Here is a 19,955-nt window from a genome sequence, read left to right as displayed (position 1 = left end):
ATTTGAGGAGTTCACCAGACAAGAGAGGCAGGCAGGGCATTCCAGGCGGAGGGAACAGTGTAGACAAATGCCTGGCTCTGGAAAGTATGTGGCACAGTCTGGGGGCGGCAGGTGCTGGTGGTGTGGAGTGTCCATGATGTAGGGGATGAGACCTCAGAGGAGGCTGGCCTGAGGAAGGCCTGACCACCAAGGGAGATGTTCAGATTACCCCAAGGACACGACCCCCAGGGCCCTCCTGTCCTGGGCTCTGGAATTTTTCAATTGCTGATTCTCTTCCCAGGAACATGTTCCCAGCCAACCTAGTAGAAGCCACATTCAAACAGGTGAGTGAGTCCATGGGCGGTGGAGGGGAGGGAAGGGGCAGCCGGCAGGAGGGCAGGCAGCAGGGCTAGTGGCATGGTTGGGACGTGACAGGTGTGCTGGTCAGTCACGCTGTCTTCTGGAGGTGGGATGCTAGAGGGGAGGGCACGTTGGGGATCCTTAGAGCCCCCCATGGCCACATCCCTGTCCTGGGTTCCATTTTTCATGATGAAAAAGTGTGGGGGTGGAGAGAAGCCTTCACTGAGTGCCTGCTCTGCTTACACATACACTCTCTCGCCCATCCTCACAGTAACTCGGCACTAGCCCCACTTCCTGATGAGGAAACTGAGGCTCCGAGGATTCAGTGATTTGCCCAAGGTTATACCACTAGTAAATAACAAAGCCAGTAGGTAAACCCAGGCCTATCTTCTTAGCCTGTCTTCTCTTTCCTTTTAAAGTAATCATTTCCCCCCAATGAGAATAATAATGATGTTCACTGTAGAAAATTAGGAAAATACTAAAAAATATAAAGTAGAAAATAAAAATCATCTGTAGTTCTAGTACATAGTCCCTGGTAGCAGACGGTATATTTCTAGTCTTTTTCCTCTATATATTTTAAAATAATATTATAATCATAGTGCATATACAGTTTTCATCTTGCTGTTTTTCACTTCCATTATATCATGAGCATTTTGCCCGGATATGAAATATTTCTTAAAAGTATACTGTTTAGTGATACTATAATGGCCTTTAATAAGGCTAGGCTGCCATTTATTTCCCATTCCCCCTTTCAGTGTTCCCTTAGGTTGTTTTCAAAGTTTTTCCTTTGTTGAAATTGTGGTGAATGTCCTTGTGCATCAGTCTTTGCCTGCCCTTTGAATAATTTCCAATTCTGTTTCCCTTTCTAAATTGTCAGCTGTTGGTTAAATCCAGAGTTTCCTGAACCCCTTTCCTTGGCTGGGCCCTACGTTGAGCCTGGGGACACAAGGAAGTGGCTGAGGGGTAGAGAGGAGGCTTCTGAATAGGGAGCTGTGAAAGCTTCGGCAAGTCGCTGCGTCTCTCCTGACATGTATGAAATAAACCAGATTGTGAAGGGGACCAAATCCTAAGCTAGGGAGTTTCTATTGTGACTGGGAATCATTGAGGGTATGAGAGATAAAGAGAAACAATGTTGCTCTACTTTGTAACTATCTGGAATGCCCTTTTTCTTTTGGCAAACTCCTACCCACCCTTCAGGACTCAAGTCAAATGTCCCCTTCTTCGTGAAGCTGTCTATCTCTTTCAGCCAATTAGTCACTCCCTCCCCAAGGCAGAAATCATGTCAGGTTCATTGTGTATCTCCAGCAACCAGCACAGAGTGTTCAACAGGATGATGATGATGATGATGATAATGATGATGATGATGATGATAATGGTAGCAGTAATGCTTCCATGGGGCTTAACATGTGCCAGGAACTGTTGTAAGCACTTTATATACATCGTCTCATTTCATCTCATGTGGTAGATGCTATCATGATCCATTTTACAGAGGAGCAAAAGGAAGCAGAGACTTCAGGTCTCATATGTTTCCTAGGTGGTTGGTCTTATCGATGCAGTGATGTCTGAGGGGAGAGGAAGCTCCCTTGTTGGGCTCCCAGTACCTGAGGGATGAGGGAGTGAGACCCATGAATGCTCTGGGGGCAGAGAGGGAAAGGTACGTGGCTCAGGAGGGTCATTTTCTCGTGCATGGGCTTCATCTCATCAACAAGGCTTGGGGCAGGCTATGCTTCTTCAAAGAGAAGGTCCAAGTTTCCACCTGGTGGGCGGCAGGGCCAGTGGGCCACCAGGTGGATGGATATTGGATGATTGGGAGGGGACAGATGGGCGGAGGAAGGGTTATCTGGGTGGATAAGGGGCTGGGTGGGCAGTTAAGAGGGACTCAGATGGGGTGATGAGGTGTAGAAGGGAGAAGAGGAATGAAGGCAGGAGGCAGCGTGGCTGGGTGGTGTGGTTGTAGAGGAAGGAGTTGCAGCTCTCTTTGGATAAAATATCAATAGCAATCCCTGCTCTGCCTGCTTCACAGGGTTACTGTCAATCAAATAGGATAGGAGTGGATACAAATGTGCCTTCAAGATGCTATTATTCTTGTCGTTAATATTAATAACAACCCTTGGCCCTGACTTCTCTCTGGGTGGGGTGTCACCCACCAGTACCGCACCAAGACCACCCCAGTTGTCAAGTCCCCCAAGGTGGCACCAGAGGAGGCCCCTCCTCGGCGAATCCTCATCTACGGGGTCCAGGAGGAGAATGGCTCTCGTGTGCAGAACTTCGCCCTGGACCTGACCCCACCGCCTGAGGTCATTTACAAGTCGGAGCCGGGCACCAGCGATGGCATGAACGTGCTGGGCATCGTCTTCTTCTCCGCCACCATGGGTACGTGCTGCCCACCTGCCGAGTGGTGCCATGGAGCTGGGCCCCCAGCCCCTCCCAGCAGCCTGCTCCTCCACCTCTTACTGAGGTCTGGGGAGAATGCTAGAGAGGTTTACTGTGAAAAACTGTAAACATTGATCAGCCCTGTTTATTTAAATCCCGCACCTCCCCACCCCACCCCAGAGTCTTCTCCCTGGCACCTCCCGCTCAGGCCTGTCTGGGCCATTTCTTAGGCCCACAGCTGGCATCCCTGCCACACCCTTCCTTTTGCTGCCCTCCTCTGGGATGCCAAGTCCCTCGCCTATGCAAGCTACTTGGAGGCCCGCGCCTTGGTTTTTAAATTTTGTGTTATTTTTCTTAAAGAGGGGTCCCAAATTATACAAGCTTCAGACCCCAAAAAGCCTGTGGAGATGTCCTGCCTGCCATCCCCGACTCCTCCACTGGGTTTTCTTGTCAAGGAAAAGACCTCACCATCCTCCTCATTCATGCAAAAACTCCGGGAGTGACTTTCTACCTCATCCTCTGCCTTGGCCCCCACTTTTGCATCCTGTCGGGTCTGCCCCCAAGGTCCCCTCCAAGCCACGTGTTTCCCACTACTCGGCATCACTGCCTGGGTCAAGGCCGTGTGGTCTCTTGCCTGGTTCCGGTGAAAGCTGCCTAGAAAGCTTTCAGGGCTGTCCCTGCTGGTGTCTCCTATTCAGGAGGTCACAAGTCTGATCGTGCTCTGCCCATTGCCCTGGAAAGGGACTGAACCCCTAGTGCCAGCTGAAGAGCCCTGTGAGACTGGCCCGTGTTCTCCTCTCAGCACAGCCCCGCCACTCACAGCCACTGCCTCCCTCAGCCCGACTGCTTTTGCCACTCCCCCTCCACGTTTGTTATCTTCAGGGTGCTCCCCACAAGCGCCATGCCCTCAGGAGAGCCCTCCCCAGACTAGGCCAAGTGCCCCAGGCTACACTGCCTGGTTATTCCGTAAGCACTAGACTAGATTGTGAGGATGCCATTGCTTGCTGTCTGCACAGCCACTACCAGCCCCGCGCAGGCAGATGGGCTTCTCGCCATCCACCCCAGAGCCCACTGCTGCCATGGCCAGAGCAGGCACTCAGCAGACCTGGTGGGGAGATGGGTGGGTGGCTGGATGACAATGGGTAATGGAGCTTTTCTCATCTGGGCCAAAATGCCAGGCGTGAAGAGGGGCCAGGGCCTCAGTGAGCCAAGTGTGTGAAACGACAACGTCTGAAAGTGCCTTTCAGCACATCTGACAAGCAGTCCCCAAACGCAGCCTTTCTCAGGGCCAGGAGCACAAGAAAAGGGCATCTACTGGCAGAGCAAAAGAACAGGAGACCCCTGGACTTAACTTACTGAGTGTTCACTGCGCATGTGTAACTGTCCGTGCATCCATGAACATTTGTGTGAGTGTACCAAGGTGGGGCATATGAGGGTACCGAGGCGGGGTGTGTGAGTGTACCAAGATAAAGAGTGTGAGTGTACCAAGGTGGGACATGTGAGTGTACCAAGACAAAGAATGTGAGTGTACCAAGGCGGGACGTGTGAGTGTACCAAGACAAAGAGTGTGAGTGTACTGTGGCGGGCGTGTGAGTGTACCCAGGCGGGGTGTGTATGTGTTCCAAGGTGGTGTGTGTGAGTGTACCAAGGTCAGGTGTGTGAGCATACCGAGGAAGTGTGTGTGAGTGTAGCAAGGCAGGTTGTGTGAGTATACCAAGGTGGGTTGTGTGAGTATACTGAGGCAGTGTGTGTGAGTGTACAAGGTGGTGTGTGTGGGTGTGTGTGGATGTATGAGTGTTCTGAGGTGGGGTGTATGAGTGTGCTGAGGTGGTGTATGTGAGTGTACCAAGGCAGGGGTGTGCGAGTGTACCGAGACAGGATGTGTGTGTATCAAGGCAGTGTGAGTGTACCGAGACAAGGTGTGTGAGTGTACTCAGACGGGGTGTGTGAATGTACTGAGATGGTGTGAGTATAACGAGGTGGTGAGGTGTGTGAATGTACAGAGGCATGGTTTCTGAGTGTACTGAGTTGGGGTGTGTGAGTGTACCAAGGTGGTGCGAGTGTACCGAGGTGGTGTGTGTGAGTGTACCGAGGCAGGATATGTGAGTGTACTGAGGTAGGGTAAGTGTACTGTGGCAGTGTGTGTGTGTACTGAGACAGGGTGTGTGCCAAGGTGAGGTGTGTGAGTGTAACGAGGAGGTGTGTGAGTGTACCGAGGTGGTGTGTGTGAGTGTACCAAGGCGGTTGAGTGTACCGAGGCAATGTGTGTGAGTGTACCAAGGTGGAGTGTGTGAGTGTACCGAGGTGGTGTTAGTGTACCGAGGCAAGGTGTATGAGTGTACCAAGGTGGTGTGAGTGTACTGGGGCAGTGTGAGTATACAGAGGCAATGGTTATGAGTGTACTGAGGTGGTATGTGTCAGTGTACCAAGGCAAAGTGAGGGTATAATGGCGGGGTGTGTGAGCGTATCAAGGCGAGGTGTGTGAGTATACCAAGGTGGTGTGAGTGAGTGTACCGAGGCAGTTGAGTGTACCAAGGTGAGGTGTGTGAGTGCATCGAGGGAGGGGTGAGTAGGGGTGTGTGAGTGTACTGAGGCAGGTTGTGTGAGTGTACCAAGGCAGGGGGTGTGTTTCGAGGCAGTGTGAGTGTAATGAGAGGTGGTGTGTGAGTGCATCGAGGTTGGGTAAGTGTACCGAGGCAGGGTGTGTGAGTGTACCAAGGCAGTGTGAATGTAATGAGGCAGAGTGAGTGTATCAAGGTGGTGTAGGTGTACCGAGGCAGTGTATGTGAGTGTAATGAGGTGGAGTGTGTAAGTGTACCAAGGTGGTGTGAGGGTACCAAGGCAGGGTGTGTGAGTGTACTGAGGCAGGGTGTTTGAGTGTACTGAGGCAGGTTGTGTGACTGTACCGAAGAAAGTTGTGTGAGTGTACCAAGGCAATGTGAGTATACCAAGGCGGTATGTGTGAGTGTACCAAGGCCAGTTATGTGAGTGTACTGAGGCGGTATGAGTGTACCAAAGCAGAGTCAGTGTACTGAGGTGGTGTGTGTGAGCGTACTGAGGCAGTATGTGTGAGTGTACCGAAGCAGTGTGTATGTGTGTACCAAGGTGGGGTGTGTGAGTGTACTGAGGTGGGCCATGTGAGTGTACCGAGGCAGGGTGTCTGAGTGTTCTGAGGCAGTTTGAGTGTAGCAAAGGGTGACGTGTAAGTGCATCAAGGCGGGATGAGTGTACCGAGGTGGGATATGTGAGTGTACTGAGGCGGTGTAAGTGTAACGAGGTGGAGTGTGTGAGTGTACCAAGGCAGTGTGACTGTATGAGTGTACCAAGGCAGGGTGTGTGAGTATAACGAGGCAGAGTGTGTAAGTGTGCCAAGGCAGTGTGAGGGTACCGAGGCAAGGTGTGTGAGTGTAATAAGGCAGTGTGTGTGAGTGTACCAAGGCAGTGTGAGTGTACCGAGGTGGGGTGTGTGAGTGTACCAAGGCAGGGTGTGTGAATGTAGCAAGGCAGGTTTTGTGAGTGTACAAGCGGCGTGTGTGTGTACCGAGACGGGGTGTGTGAGCCTGAGGCAGTGTGCGTGTACTGAGGTGGGGTGAGTATACTGAGGCGGGGCATGTGAGTGTACCGAGGTGGGGCGTGTGTGTGTATTGAGGCAGTGCATGTGAGTGTACAGAGGCAGGGTGTGAGTGTACCGAGATGTAGTGTGTGAGTGTACTGAGGCATGGTGAGTGTACCAAGGCAAACTGAGTGTACCAAGGCAGGGTGTGTGAGTGTACTAAAGCAAAATGTGTGAGTGTACCAAGACTGGGTGTGTGAGTGTACCGAGGCAGAGTGTATGAGTGTATTGAAGCGGGTTGTGGGAGTGTACCAAGGCAGGGTGTGTGAGTGTACCAAATTGGGGTGTGTGAGTAATGAGGCAGTGTGTGTGAGTATACAGAGGAGGTATGAGTGTACCAAGACGAAGTGAGTGTACAACAGAGGAGGTGTGAGTGTACCAAGACGAGGTGTGTGAGTGTAGCGAGATGGGGAGTGTGAGTGTACCGAGGCAGGGTGAGTGTACCAAGGCGGTGTGAGTGTACTGAGGCATTGTGAGTGTACTAAGGCGGTGTGTGTGTATGTACCGAGGTGTGGTGTGTGCATGAACCGAGATAGGTTGTGTGAGTGTACCAAGGAAAGTTGTGTGAGTGTACTGAGGCAATGTGAGTGTAACGAAGTGGGGTGTATGAGTGTATTGAGGTGGCGTGAGTGTACTGAGGCAGTGTGTGTGTGTACCAAGGTGGTGTGAGTGTAACGAGGTGGAGTGTGTGAGTGTACCAAAGCGGTGTGAGTGTACAGAGGCGGGGTGGGTGTGTGTACCAAGGCAGGCAATGTGAGTGTACCGAGGTAGGTTTTGTGAGTGTACCAAAGTGGAATGTGTGAGTGTACCAAGGCAGGGTGTTTGAGTGTACTGAGGTGGTGTGAGTGTAACGAGGCACTATGAGTGTACTGAGGTGTGGTGTGTGAATGTACCAAGGTGGGGTGAGCGTACCAAGGCGGGATGTGTGAGTGTACCAAGATAGGGTGTGTGAGTTTACCAAGGCATGCTGTGTGAGTGTACCAAGGTGGAGTGAGTGTACCGAAGTGGGCTGTGTGAGTGTACAAAGGCAGGTCATGTGAGTGTACCAAGGCATTGTGTGTGAGCGTACCGAGGCAGGGTGTGTGAGAGTACTGAGGAAAGTTGTATGAGTGTACTGAGGCAATGTGAGTGTAATGAAGCAGGGTGTGTGAGTGTATTGAGGTGGGATGAGTGTACTGAGGTGGCATGTGTGAGTGTCCTGAGGTGGTGTGAGTGTAAGGAGGTGGAGTGTGTGAGTGTACCAAAGTGATGTGAGTGTACAGAGGAGGGGTGGGTGAGTGTAACAAGGTGAGCAGTGTGAGTGTACCAAGGTGGGTTTTGTGAGTGTACCAAAGTGGAATGTGTGAGTGTACTGAGGCAGGGTGTTTGAGTGTATTGAGGCAGTGTGAGTGTACCAAGGCAGTGTGAGTGTACCAAGGTGTGGCATGTGAATGTACCAAGGTGAGGTGAGTATACCGAGGTGGGATGTGTGAGTGTACCGAGATGGGGTGTGTGAGTTTACTGAGGCATGCTGTGTGAGTGTACTGAGGTGGGGTGAGTGTACCGAGGTGGGGTGTGTGTGTGTACAAAGGCAGGGCATGTGAGTATACCAAGGTGGTGTGTGTGAGTGTACCGAGGTGAGTTTGTGAGTGTACCAAGGCAGTGTGTGTGAGTGTACCTAGGTGGGATGTGTGAGTGTACCAAGGTGGTGTGAGTGTACTGAGACGGGTGTGTGAGTGTACTGAGATGGGGTGTGTGAGTGTACCGAGACAGGGTGTGTGAGTGTACCAAGGCATGTTGTGTGTACTGAGGTGGGGTGAGTGTACCGAGGTGGGGTGTGTGTGTGTGTACAAAGGCAGGGCGTGTGAGTATACCGAGGTGGTGTGTGTGAGTGTACCAAGGCGAGTGTGTGAGTGTACCAAGGTGGTATGTGTGAGTGCACCTAGGCGGGATGTGTGAGTGTACCAAGGTGGTGTGAGTGTACTGAGATGGGGTGTGTGTGTACTGAGACTGTGAGTGTACCGAGTCAGTGTGTGTGAGTGTACAGAGGTACGGTTTGTGAGTGTCCTGAGGTGGGGTGTGTGAGTATATTGAGGCAAGGCATGTGAAAGTACCAATGTGGGGTGTGTGAGTACTGAGGAGGGTTGTGTGAGTGTACTGAGTCAGGTTGTGTGAGTGTACCAAGGCAGTGTGCATGTACTGAGGCAAGGTGTGTGAGTGTACCATGGCAGGGTGAGTGTACCAAAGCAGGGGTGTGTGAGTGTACCTAGGCAATGTGAGTGTACCAAAGCAAATCAGGTTGTGTAAGTGTACCAAGGCAGTGTGAGTGTACTAAGGTGGTGTGTGTGAGTGTACCTATGCAGAGTGTGTGAGTGTACCTAGGCGGGGTATGTGATTGCACCATGGTGTTGTGTGTGAATGTACCGAGGTGGGGTGTGTGAGTGTAATGAGGTGGGGTGTGTGCGTGTAACGAAGTGGGGTGTGAGAGTGTATTGAGGCAGCTAAGTGTACTGAGGAGAGTTGTGTGAGTGTACCAAGGCAAGTTGTGTGAATGTACTGAGGCGGAATGTGTGAGTGTACTGAGGTGGTTTGTGTGAGTGTACCAAGGCAGTGTGAGTGTACCGAGGCAGTGTGAGTGTACCGAGGCAGGGGTGATTGTATTGAGGTGGGGTGTGTGAGTGTACCGAGGTGGGTTGTGTGGGTGTACCAAGGTGGTGTGAGTGTAACAAGGCAGTCTGTATGCACGTATCACAGAGAAGTGAGTGTACTGAGGCGAGGTGTGTGAGTCTTGATGAGGCAGTGTGAGTGTAACAAGGCAGTGTGTGAGTGTACCAAGGCAGTGTAAGTGTACCGAGGCGGGGTGTGTGGGTGTACCGAGGAAAGGTGTGTGGGTGTACCAAGGCGGGGGTGTCTGAGTGAACCAAGGTGATGTGTGTGACTATGCCGAGGCAGTTGAGTGTACTGAGGAGAGTTATGTGAGTGTACCAAGGTGACTTGTGTGAGTGTACCGAGGTGGAGTGTGTGAGTGTACCAAGACAGTGTGTGCAATTGTAATGAAGCAAGGTGTATGAGTATACCAAGGCTCATACATGAGGCAGTTGAGTGTACTGAGGAGAGTTATGTGAGTGTACTGAGGTGGGGTGTGTGAGTGTACCAAGGCAAGGTGTGTGAGTGTACCTAAGCGGGATGTGAGTGTACTGAGACGGGATGAGTGTACTGAGAGAGTGTGAGTGTACTGAGTCAGTGTGTGTGAGTGTATGGATGTGTGGTTTGTGAGTGTACCGAGGCAGGGTGTGTGAGTGTATTGAGGCTAGGTGTGTGAAAGTACCGATGTGGAGCATGTGGGTATACCAAGGCAGTGTGTGTGAGTGTACCAAGGCAGGGTGAACGTACCGAGGTGGGGTGTGTGAGTGTAACAAGGTGGGGGTGTGTGAGTGTACCGAGGCAGTGTGAATGTACAGAGGTGGTTGAGTGTACCGAGGCGAGTTGTGTGAGTGTACCGAGGCAATGTGTGTGGATGTACTGAGGCAGTGTGACTGTACCAAGGCAGTTTGTGTGAGTGTACTGAGGCGGGTTGTGTGAGTGTACCGAAGCAGGTTGTGTGAGTGTACCGAGGCGGCGTGAGTGTACTGAGGCAGTGTGAGTGTACCGAGTTGGGGTGAATGTACCGAGGTGGGGTGTGTGAGTGTACTGAGGCGGTTGAGCGTACCGAGGTGAGTTGTGTGTGTGTACCAAGGCAGGGTGTGTGAGTGTATTGAGCCGGGGTGTGTGAGTGTACCGAGGCAGGTTGTGTGAGTGTACCGAGGCAGGTTGTGTGTAACGAGGCAGGGTGTCTGAGTGTATTGAGGCAGGGTGAGTGTACTGAGACAGGGTGAGTGTACCGAGGCGGGTTGTGTGAGTGCACTGAGGTAGTGTGAGTGTAACGAGGCGGAGTGTGTGAGTGCACCAAGGTGGTGTGAGTGTACCAAGGTGGGGTGTGTGAGTGTACCAAAGCAGTGTGTGGCTTAGTCTGTGTGTGCTCATGCCTTCATGTGCCCACATCTGCCAGTGCCTGTGTCTGTGTGCACGTGTGTCTCTGTGTCCCCGCATCAGCGTGTGCCTGGCCTGTCTGTGCCTGTGTCTGTGCGTGTGCACCTGCATCCCTGTGTTCCCCCATCAGCGTGCACCTGGCTTATGTGTGCCTGTGTCTATGTGCACCTGTGTCTGTGTGTGCTCACGCCTGTGTGTGCCCACATCTGCCTGTGCTCACGTCTGTGTGCAGCTGCATCCCTGCGTCCCTGCATCAGCGTGTGCCTGGTCTTTCTGTGCCTGTGTCTGTGTGCACCTGCTTCTGTGTGTGCCTGTGCCTGTCAATGCCCACATGTGCCAGTGCCTGTGCCTGTCAATGCCCACATGTGCCAGTGCCTGTGCCTGTCAATGCCCACATGTGCCAGTGCCTGTGCCTGTCAATGCCCACATGTGCCAGTGCCTGTGCCTGTTGGTGCAGATACCAGTGTCTGCCCACGTGTATGAGTGAGCACACTTGTACAGTGGCTCCGAGCAGGGCTTTCTTTGGTTCCCTCAACCCAGCCTCCTTTCCCCACCCTATCCCTGGGATGTGGCTGGTGCTAAGGTCCCGCTGGCCCTGCCGTGAGGGAGCCGCCTCATCACATCAGGGTTCCATGCACACTGGTTCCCAGCAGCCAGTCCTTGGATGCCCCTGGGAAAATCCAAATCGGCCTGAGGAGGGGCAGGAGCCTGGGGAGGGTGGAGCCAGCAGGGGAATCTGGCTCCACAACAGCCAGGCGGCAGGAAGACAGGTGGACAGGGGTAGGCCCAGGGTCACCTCCAACTCCAGCCTCTCCTACCCACCCTGGCAGGGCCCCCACCTCACCCCATTACCACAGGGTAGCTGCTCCAAGGACTGTGTGGCTCAGGCTTCTCAGGACAGGGAAAGAGCCCTTCTCTGGTGTCCCACAGGCCATGGTTTGAATCCCACCCTGCCTCCCTGGCTGAGCCCCAGCACCATGACAGTGGGCCTCATGAGGGCAGCTGCACAGGGTGCCCTGCTCCCCTCGTCGGTCTCACCAGGAGGCAGGGCAGCCACTCAGTCCGTGTTTCAGGACTGGCCTGATGGAGATCACCCCACAGAGCTGTTCCCACACCACCCTTTCCTGGTGTGTGCGAGCTGGGGAGGAAGGCCTGGAATGCCAGGGGAGGTACCAGGAGCATCAGGGAGGGCTTTTAGTCCTCACTCACCATTGATCACTGTGCATCTAACATGCTCCAGCTAAGGAGATGCAGTTCTTGCTCTCGCTGAGCTAACCTCGCAGAGGAGATGGGGAAAAACCCAGACAGTTATGTTGTAATAAGCCCTAAGAGGTGAGATACTGAAGAATAAGTGGGCGTTTGCAAAGGGGAGTGGGGATGGCTTCCAAGCTGTTTGGAGAGCGGGCAGCCAGTGCCTGGGGCATTGTAAACAGCCTGTGCAAAGGCCCTGAGGCAGTGAAGAGCTGGACTCCCTCCTTCCAGAAACTTAAAGAAGGCCAGTGGTGCCAGGGCACAGTGAGATGGGCAGGAGAAGGAGGGAGGGGCAGGCAGGGCCCACTGGAGTGGGGCTGAGGCATCAAGCTGGGTGAGGCAGTGGGGAGCTTGTCATGGCCTAAGTGAACAGCAAAGCCAGGGGTGCGCTTGGCAGGGAGCATTTTTATCTTGAGGAGATAACATTGGCCGCTTTGTGGAGGAAGGTGAGAGAGGAGGAAGACGTGAGAGCACTGTGGGGTCGATGGTGTAGTGGAGGAGGAGAGAGGGAGAGAGGGAGAGTGGGGGAGTGTTGGAGCATCAAGGCTGCTGGGAAGCCAGCCATGCTGAGACCCATGTGGGCCTGTGGGTCTGTCCCTGCTTTACCACAGTGTGGCTGCACCCCCGCATGGGGCATCCGTGACATGCTCTTGTGTCTGTGACCCGCAGGCATCATGCTGGGCCGCATGGGTGAGAGCGGGGCCCCCCTGGTCAGCTTCTGCCAGTGCCTCAATGAGTCGGTCATGAAGATTGTGGCAGTGGCTGTGTGGTAAGCCTCCTCATTTACCCACCTCACCCCCGCCAGCCCTGGGTGGATGGAGGGAAGACATAACCCCACCCTCTTCTCCCCTAAAGTGAGCAGAAAGCTGTGCCCAGGCTCAGCCCCGGGCCGGGGCCTCCAGAGCTACATGTGTTTCCATGGGTCCCCCAGCCCCAGCCAGGCCTGGCTCCGGCCCTGGGCCCCCTGCCCCTTCCAGCCTGGTCTAAGAGCTCAGCCTGGCTCTGTTGCTCTCCTGGGCTCAGTTTCTCCATCACGTGGAGACTTACCAGCTCAGCTTCTGCAGAAAGGAAAGCTGGCAGTGAGAACCAGCTGCTATTCCTTGGTCCAGAGTTCAGAGTTCAGGAGCTCAGTGGGGAACACAGAGGTCGGCCTGCGCAGGCGCACTGTGTAGGCTCTGGTGGTGTTGGGCCTGAATGGGGGCCTCCCGAAGGCAGGGCGGGGGAAGGAGTGGCAGAGGTTGACGGGGGCTGGGGCGGTGGAGGTAACGGCATGAAGGACGCCATATCTGAGCCTGGGCCGGGCACCTTGGCACAGTCTCGCTCTGTCCTCGCAGGAGCCCAAGGAGGCTCAGGGAGAAGGCGGCGCAGCGATGTGGGGCTGGGGCCGGGGTGTGTCTGCCCGCCTGGTTCCTGAGCCTGGCTGCCCCGCCCCCAGGTATTTCCCCTTCGGCATTGTGTTCCTCATCGCTGGCAAGATCCTGGAGATGGATGACCCCAGGGCCGTCGGCAAGAAGCTGGGCTTCTACTCGGTCACCGTTGTGTGCGGGCTGGTGCTCCACGGGCTCTTCATCCTGCCCCTGCTCTACTTCTTCATCACCAAGAAGAACCCCATCGTCTTCATCCGCGGCATCCTGCAGGCCCTGCTCATCGCGCTGGCCACCTCCTCCAGGTAGCCCCGGGGACGGACAGGACGGTGGGGAGCTGGGAGGGGCTGAGTCCTGTCCGTCTGGCCAGTCAGCATCTGTTCATAGCCACAGAACCACCAAAGCACCAGTGTGGCCCACCTCACAAACGCGGGGATGGCTGGTGCTAGGGTAACAAGACCGACGCGGGGTGGGAGGGTCGATCTTTCGGCCTCTGTCGAGGCCTCCCCCTCCCCGACGGCCCCAGTCCTCAAGCTCACTGAGTCCCCATGGGGGCAGCTTCCGAGCCAGGGCAGACAGACAATGCAGTGGATTCTGTGGGAAATCACATTAGCAATGCTGGCTTTTGCCCCACAAGGTGCTTCTCCTGCAGTCGGGCCCTGCGTTGCTCTAGGAGCTCGGCCTGTCCACTGCTGCTGGGATGTCCCGGCTGGGTGCCCTGTCACAACCTTGGCAGTGTTGCTAGATCTCAGGGACTTGAGCCATGGCTCTGTCACACACTCGCTGTGCCTGGGCATTGCTTTCCTCATGCACGAACTGGGGGAGATTCCAGCTTCCAGCTCACGGGTTTGCTGTGGAGGTTGAGCTCCTCCTTGCCAGGCTGGGCCAGGTGAGCCAACACTTGGCCTCAAGGATCCCAAACCGCAGCCCAGTGCAGAGACCTCGGGAATTTAGAGTTGTGCAAACCACGTCGTCGGTAGAGGGGGCAGGAAGGAAGTGGTCCCTCATGGAGCATTTAGTGCCGTGAAGGCAGGGTGGCTCTCCCCATGGCAAGTGTCTGAGCTCCACATTAAGGGAGTCACAGGAACTTAACCCACATCTTTCTGGCACTGAAGTCCTCACTCTTCCCTCCAGCCCTCACTTGGGCCTCAGCTTCCCCATCTGTAAAATGCCCTGCAGGCCTCTGTGCACAGCAGTCATATGACACCCACCCTTGGCAGCAGACGCACCTCCTGCAGGACTCAGGAGGAGCAGATCCCAGTGAAGAAAAGCCCAGGAGCCATTGCCAGGAACACCCTCCTGAGGATAGGGGGTCAGGGGGCAGGACAAAGCCCCAAACATGCCGGTTCCCATGCCAGGGGCCAAGCCTGCCAGAGCCAGCAGCCCCCTGGCCATCTCCTGCCAGCAGGAACCGCAGCCTCGAGCCCAACAGGTCTGGAGCTCCTGAGAGGCTCTGACGAGTAGAACCGGACTTCCAGGCAGAGGCCCAGGAGAGAGGAAGACTCGGGGGCCACACCGGACTGTGTTTTAGTCCCAGCACTGCCACTAGGAACTCTCATGACAAACATAGTAACAATAATAGCCATGGTCACCATTGACTGAGTGGGTACAACGGGCCAGGTGCTGTCCAAGCCTGTAGTCGTTTAATCCTCCTAGTAGCTCTGTGACCCCGGTCTTTTTGGGACAAAGATGCTAAGGCACAAGGTTCAGGAACTTGCCAGGGCCACTTGACAGGAGGCTGGAATCTAAGCCCAGGCAGCCTGGCCCAGGGCCCTGCTGCTCAGACTTCCATATCCCTCCGCACAGCAGTGTGACATGAGTCAGCCCCGCCCTCTGGGCGTCAGCTTCCTCATCTGTAAAATGCACCCAAACACCTCCCTCATAGGAAGAACCAAGTGAGAGCACTGCAGTGCCCGCGGTCCTTCCCTCCTGCCGCAGCAGCGCCGCAGGAGCACAAACACTCCTGGCGGGGTGGCTGCCTAGGGTGGGGTGAGCTTCCCAACGGAGGCCCTGGCCATCCTGGAAGAGGGTGCTGGGCAGACACCGGCCCCTCTAACCGTAGCTCAGCCACACTGCCCATCACCTTCAAGTGCCTGCTGGAGAACAACCACATTGACCGGCGCATCGCGCGCTTCGTGCTGCCCGTGGGTGCCACCATCAACATGGACGGCACTGCGCTCTATGAGGCCGTGGCCGCCATCTTCATCGCCCAGGTCAACAACTACGAGCTGGACTTTGGCCAGATCATCACCATCAGGTGCACCCTGACACCGCACCTGTGTGGATGGGGTGGGGGCTGGCGGCCTTGAGGATTCCCAGGCTCCGAGGCCTGAGGGGTCTCTGAGACAAGCAAACCTGGGCTCGGGGCATGGCAGGCAGAGGGCCAGGGCTGGGAGCTCCGAGCCTGGAGGACAGGCTGGGAGGGAGGGCATTGCTGGTGGGCACAGGGCAAGCAGAGGCCAGGCACAGGATTCAGGACCTCGGAGAGGAAGCCGGTGCGGCAGGAGCCAAGGAAGGGGAGCTGGGGTGGGGCTGAGGCTGACGGAGGCCTCACAGGCCAGCCAAGCACACAGGTCTGACCCTGGAGGCCAGGCCCCAGAGGGAGGCAGGCAGAGCCACGTGGTGGTCAATGAGTCCCTGGGCAGCTCCATAGCAATATAGCTTTCTGGAACCCACAGAGACACAGCTCCAGACACAGGTGTTTGCACATTCCCCAGGGGTTCTCCTGAGGCCAGGAATGGGGGTCCATGGGGCTGCAGGACTGTGAGGAGGGACTTGTCCCTGGGAGCTTCCTGGCGTGGCATTCCTACCCACCCCCCACCCCAAATGGCTGTCCCAGAAGCCCTGACACTCAACCTCTTCCTTGGAGCCAGACCCTGACAGTGCACCCCGCCCCTCCTGCTGCTCCTCTTCCCCTTCCCACCCCCTGCAGTATCACAGCCACTGCAGCCAGCATTGGAGCAGCCGGCATCCCCCAGGCCGGCCTCGTCACCATGGTCATCGTGCTCACCTCCGTGGGACTGCCCACCGATGACATCACCCTCATCATTGCCGTTGACTGGGCTCTGTGAGTGGACTTTATCTCCAGCTCTAGCACTTTGGGAGAGGCTGACTTCAGGGTCAGCAGGGATCAGGGTGAGGGGCTGAGTCCCTTCCCCAGGGTAGAAGGCTGGGGACTGCCCTGCTTGGCACCATGGGAGTGTGCTACTCATCAGCACAGGCCTGGCTGCATAGTTTGCGGAGTCCAGTGTTCAAAAATGAAAATGTGGAACCCAGTTCAAAAACTGTAAAGGCCAGGTATGATGACTCACGCCTATATGTCCCAGCACTTTGAGAGGCCAAGGCAGGAGGATTCCTTGAGCCCAGGAATTCAAGACCAGCCTGGGCAACATAGCAAGATCCCCATCTCTACTAAAAATTAGAAAAAAAAATTATCTGGGAGTGGTGACATGTGTCTGTAATCCCAGCTACTCGGGTGGCTGAGGCAAAAGAATTGCCTGAACCCGGGAGATGGAGGTTTCAGTGAGCCGAGATGGCGCCACTGCACTCCGGCCTGAGTGACAGAGTAAGACTCTGTCTCAAAAAACAAACAGCAAAAAAACTTAAAAAGAATTTCAAGACAGAAACAGCAGAGGATTAAACCAAGCCTGACACTTCTAAGCATGGGGACCTGCTGAACCCACAGCCACATGCCAAGAAACTGCTTCAATGGTGCCAAAGGGTGGGCTTGGGAGGAGCCAGGAAGCCATCTGGCTGCAGGCTCTGCACGACAGCTGGTCACCGGCTGTGCTGTGCTGTGGTGGGTTGAGCACTGCCCTCTTCCAGCTCCCCTTCAAGTGCCCACCACTCATCCCCCACCTTGGCTCACCAGGGACCGTTTCCGCACCATGATTAACGTGCTGGGTGATGCGCTGGCAGCGGGGATCATGGCCCACATATGTCGGAAGGATTTTGCTCGGGACACAGGCACTGAGGTGAGCGCAGTGAGGTCCAGAGGCTGCCAGGAGGGTGGAGCCAGGCGGGGTGGGCAGGGCACCAGATCTTCCACCAACCAGCTGGGCAGCCTCCAGCCAATCCCTCCCTCCATGCCTCTGGGCCTCGGTCTTCTCCTCTGTTACAGGGTGACTAATTCCTCTAACATCTATGTATTGAGCACCCGCTGTGGCTGGCGCTGATACAGACACAGGAGGAACAGTGGAACAAAATATGATAAAATTCCCCGCTCTCATGGAACTTACACTCTAGTGTAGGGATGGTCTGTCCAGTTTAGCCACGATGTGAGCATTGGTAGGTTTGTGCAGGCTGTGTGGGCTTCAGGCTCCTTCTACAGGCAAATGGAGAAGGCTGTACCCGCATCATGGGGAAGAAGCTGAGGTCAGGCAGGGGAGCCACTGATTCCCCAGCTGGACCCTGTGGATTAAGTCCCCTCCTCTACTAAGGCAGCTCTAGTGGGAGGCAGGACAGCTTGGGAACAGGAGCCCAGGGAGGCCGTGACCTGCCAAGGTCACACAGCATGTCTGCAGGAAAATCCATCTTGTGGTTCCTAGCCCTGAGCTCATTCTGCCCCACTGGCCCTCAGTCCTCCCTAGTGTCTAACCTTGTTCCCTCCTGCCGCTACCAAGGCCTGTTTCCCTTCACCAGAAACTGCTGCCCTGCGAGACCAAGCCAGTGAGCCTCCAGGAGATTGTGGCAGCCCAGCAGAATGGCTGTGTGAAGAGTGTGGCCGAGGCCTCCGAGCTCACCCTGGGCCCCACCTGCCCCCACCACATCCCCGTTCAAGTGGAGCAGGACGAGGAGCCGCCCGCTGTGAGTCTGGACCACTGCACCATCCAGATCAGTGAGCTGGAGACCAATGTCTGAGCCTGCGGAGCTGCAGGGGCAGGCGAGGCCTCCAGGGGCAGAGTCCTGAGGCAGGAACTCAACTCTCCAACCCTCCTGAGCAGCCGGCAGTGGCCAGGATCACACATTCTTCTCACCCTTGAGAGGTTGGAATTCACCCCGCTTGACAGAAAATGGATCTCAGAGAAGGGAAAGGCCGCATGGGGGAGCCCCAACCAGGGAGTGATGGGCCCGGCATTGCCCGAGGCCCCGCCATGACAGTTTCCCCCGTGTGCGCCCGGTGAGGGCAGCTGGCAGGGGTTATCCGGCCCCACTTTCTGGATGACAGAGCTGAGGCCCTGAGAGCTGAAAACACTTGTCCAAGGTCTCACGTTAAGGTCAAGACACTAACTCAAATCTTTCAAGCCCCACCTCTCCTCTTGGAGGACAGGGCATCCTGTAGCTGTGTCCAGACCCAGGCCCCACCCCATAACAGGTGGCCTCAGCCACATAGCTATCCCCAAGGGGAGCAGCCCAGGGCCGAGCCCTACTGCCTTCCCCAGGCCACAGTGCGTCCAGTCTCCTGTCCCACCACGTGTCTCTTGCAAAGCTCCTTGGATGTGGAGATAGATGTCTTTACTAGAGTTGAAAGGCCCCCGTGACACATCCAAGTCAACCTCCCACAGGATAGGTAGGCAAACCAGGACTCCGGGAGGGAGGTGCAGCCAGGATGCTCTGGTGGACCTGCCGATGGAGCCGTGGTGTCAGAACTCCCCAAAGGCCTGTGCATCCAAGTGGAGTCAGGTTTTCTATTCCTTTCTGTGTTTGCAAATTCAGTGTTGACTAAATAAAGTTATTTTGTTTTTTACTTCTTGTGGGCTTCAACACCTTATGCTAGCCAGCGAATATGATATTAGCTACTGGGCTATTAATACAGGCAGCCAGAGTGCAGACGGGCCTGTCTGGGCAGCCAGGATATGGACAGGCCTATGCAGGTGGCCAGAATCTAACAGGCTTGTCCAGGTAACTGGAGTATAGACAGGTCTGTCCAGGCTGCCAGTGTGGACAGGCCTGCCAGTGTGTGGGCAGCCAGAGTGCAGAGGAGCCTGTCCTGGTGGCTGCAGTAAGGACAGTCCTGTCTGAGCTGTCACATGCAGAAGACAGAGTACAAGCTAGCCTACCCAGGAGCCTGTCCCAATAACCACAGGGCAGCTGGGCGTTGTCCAGTGTGGACAGACCTCTCTGCCGTGGTCTAGACTCTGCTCTGCCGGCAGGGCCTTGAGATCGGTCCCCAAAGAAGAAACACATTTCCTTCCCAGTCTGGCTCCTTGTGGTGAGTGCTTTGCTTTAGAGAGGGGCGTGCCCAGGGACATTTCCAGATGGTCTCCCTCATTCTCCCACCCCAGGCTGCCTCCAGGAGGCCTGCAGGGCACGCAGAAGGGTCCTGGCCACACAGCCTGTTCCAGATACGCCCTGGGGAGAAGATACAGCTCCTGGGTCTGGAGGGGCTTGCACCATGATGCCCATGAAGACACTGAGTTCCAGGGAGGGGACAGGCCTCCCCCAGTTCACTAGCGTCAGGAGGGCACCTGCTCCCAGCGCCCCACTCCTGAACTCCTTCCGCCCTCCTCCCAGGGGCGGAGTCTGAGGAGTCTGGGAAGAGCATGACCCCAGGACACCTCCTCCCACTGCAGGGCTGGGGGCTGTAGGCCTCCATGAGAGCATCCTTCCTTCACTGAGGCCTCCTCACCTGGGAGAGGTCAGATGTCATACAATGAGTCATTCCACCTTCATGCGGACAGGCTTACCAGCCCCTTCTCGGTGTCACATCTCTGAGACTCCTTGAGCAATCGAGTCTGTCCCAGCACAAGGCAGGAGTCTGCTCTTTAGTGGACTTGGTAGGCGCATCCTCACACACCTCCAGCAGCAGGGAGGTCACCACTTCCCGGGCATCTCAATCCACCGTGGGGCAGCTCTGCCCATCAGAGGTTCTTCTTAGCTCAGAGCTGGGTACCACCTCCCAGTGGCTTCCTCTCCCATTCCCAGCTCTGCCCCCCCCTGGGGTGGGGAGCACACTGGGTGCATCTGTTAGCTCTTTCCTGGTAAGGTCTGCAGAGACCTGGGCCCCCACGTCAGCCCTGCTCCAGCTCCCAGGCCTGCCTCCAGTCCCCTGCTCTCCTCTAAGGGAC

General features: G+C 55.6%; 1 protein-coding gene across 3 annotated transcripts in view; it reads left to right on the top strand.

Annotated features, from left to right (window-relative positions):
- SLC1A7 (solute carrier family 1 member 7) overlaps window positions 1-18,632 on the top strand; it is a 54,763-nt gene extending 36,131 nt beyond the window's left edge. Inside the window, exons 3-10 of one of the 3 annotated variants that reach the window (XM_050803104.1) lie at window positions 281-323; window positions 2,490-2,712; window positions 12,254-12,353; window positions 13,020-13,253; window positions 15,011-15,205; window positions 15,881-16,015; window positions 16,820-16,922; window positions 17,571-18,632. In XM_050803104.1, the coding sequence (XP_050659061.1) occupies window positions 281-323; window positions 2,490-2,712; window positions 12,254-12,353; window positions 13,020-13,253; window positions 15,011-15,205; window positions 15,881-16,015; window positions 16,820-16,922; window positions 17,571-17,789 (1,252 nt within the window). In that variant the 3' untranslated portion in view covers window positions 17,790-18,632. Of the gene's footprint in view, window positions 1-280; window positions 324-2,489; window positions 2,713-12,253; window positions 12,354-13,019; window positions 13,254-14,833; window positions 15,206-15,880; window positions 16,016-16,819; window positions 16,923-17,570 lie in introns of all 3 variants that reach the window. The other 2 variants (XM_050803103.1, XM_050803096.1) reach the window with 2 other exon arrangements.
- Window positions 18,633-19,955: the final 1,323 nt, after the last annotated feature.

The sequence above is a fragment of the Macaca thibetana genome, chromosome 1 (genome assembly GCF_024542745.1).
Source record: "Macaca thibetana thibetana isolate TM-01 chromosome 1, ASM2454274v1, whole genome shotgun sequence".
Taxonomy (NCBI): domain Eukaryota; kingdom Metazoa; phylum Chordata; class Mammalia; order Primates; family Cercopithecidae; genus Macaca; species Macaca thibetana.
Note: the sequence above shows the minus strand (reverse complement) of the source record. Positions and strands in the feature narration are given on the sequence as shown.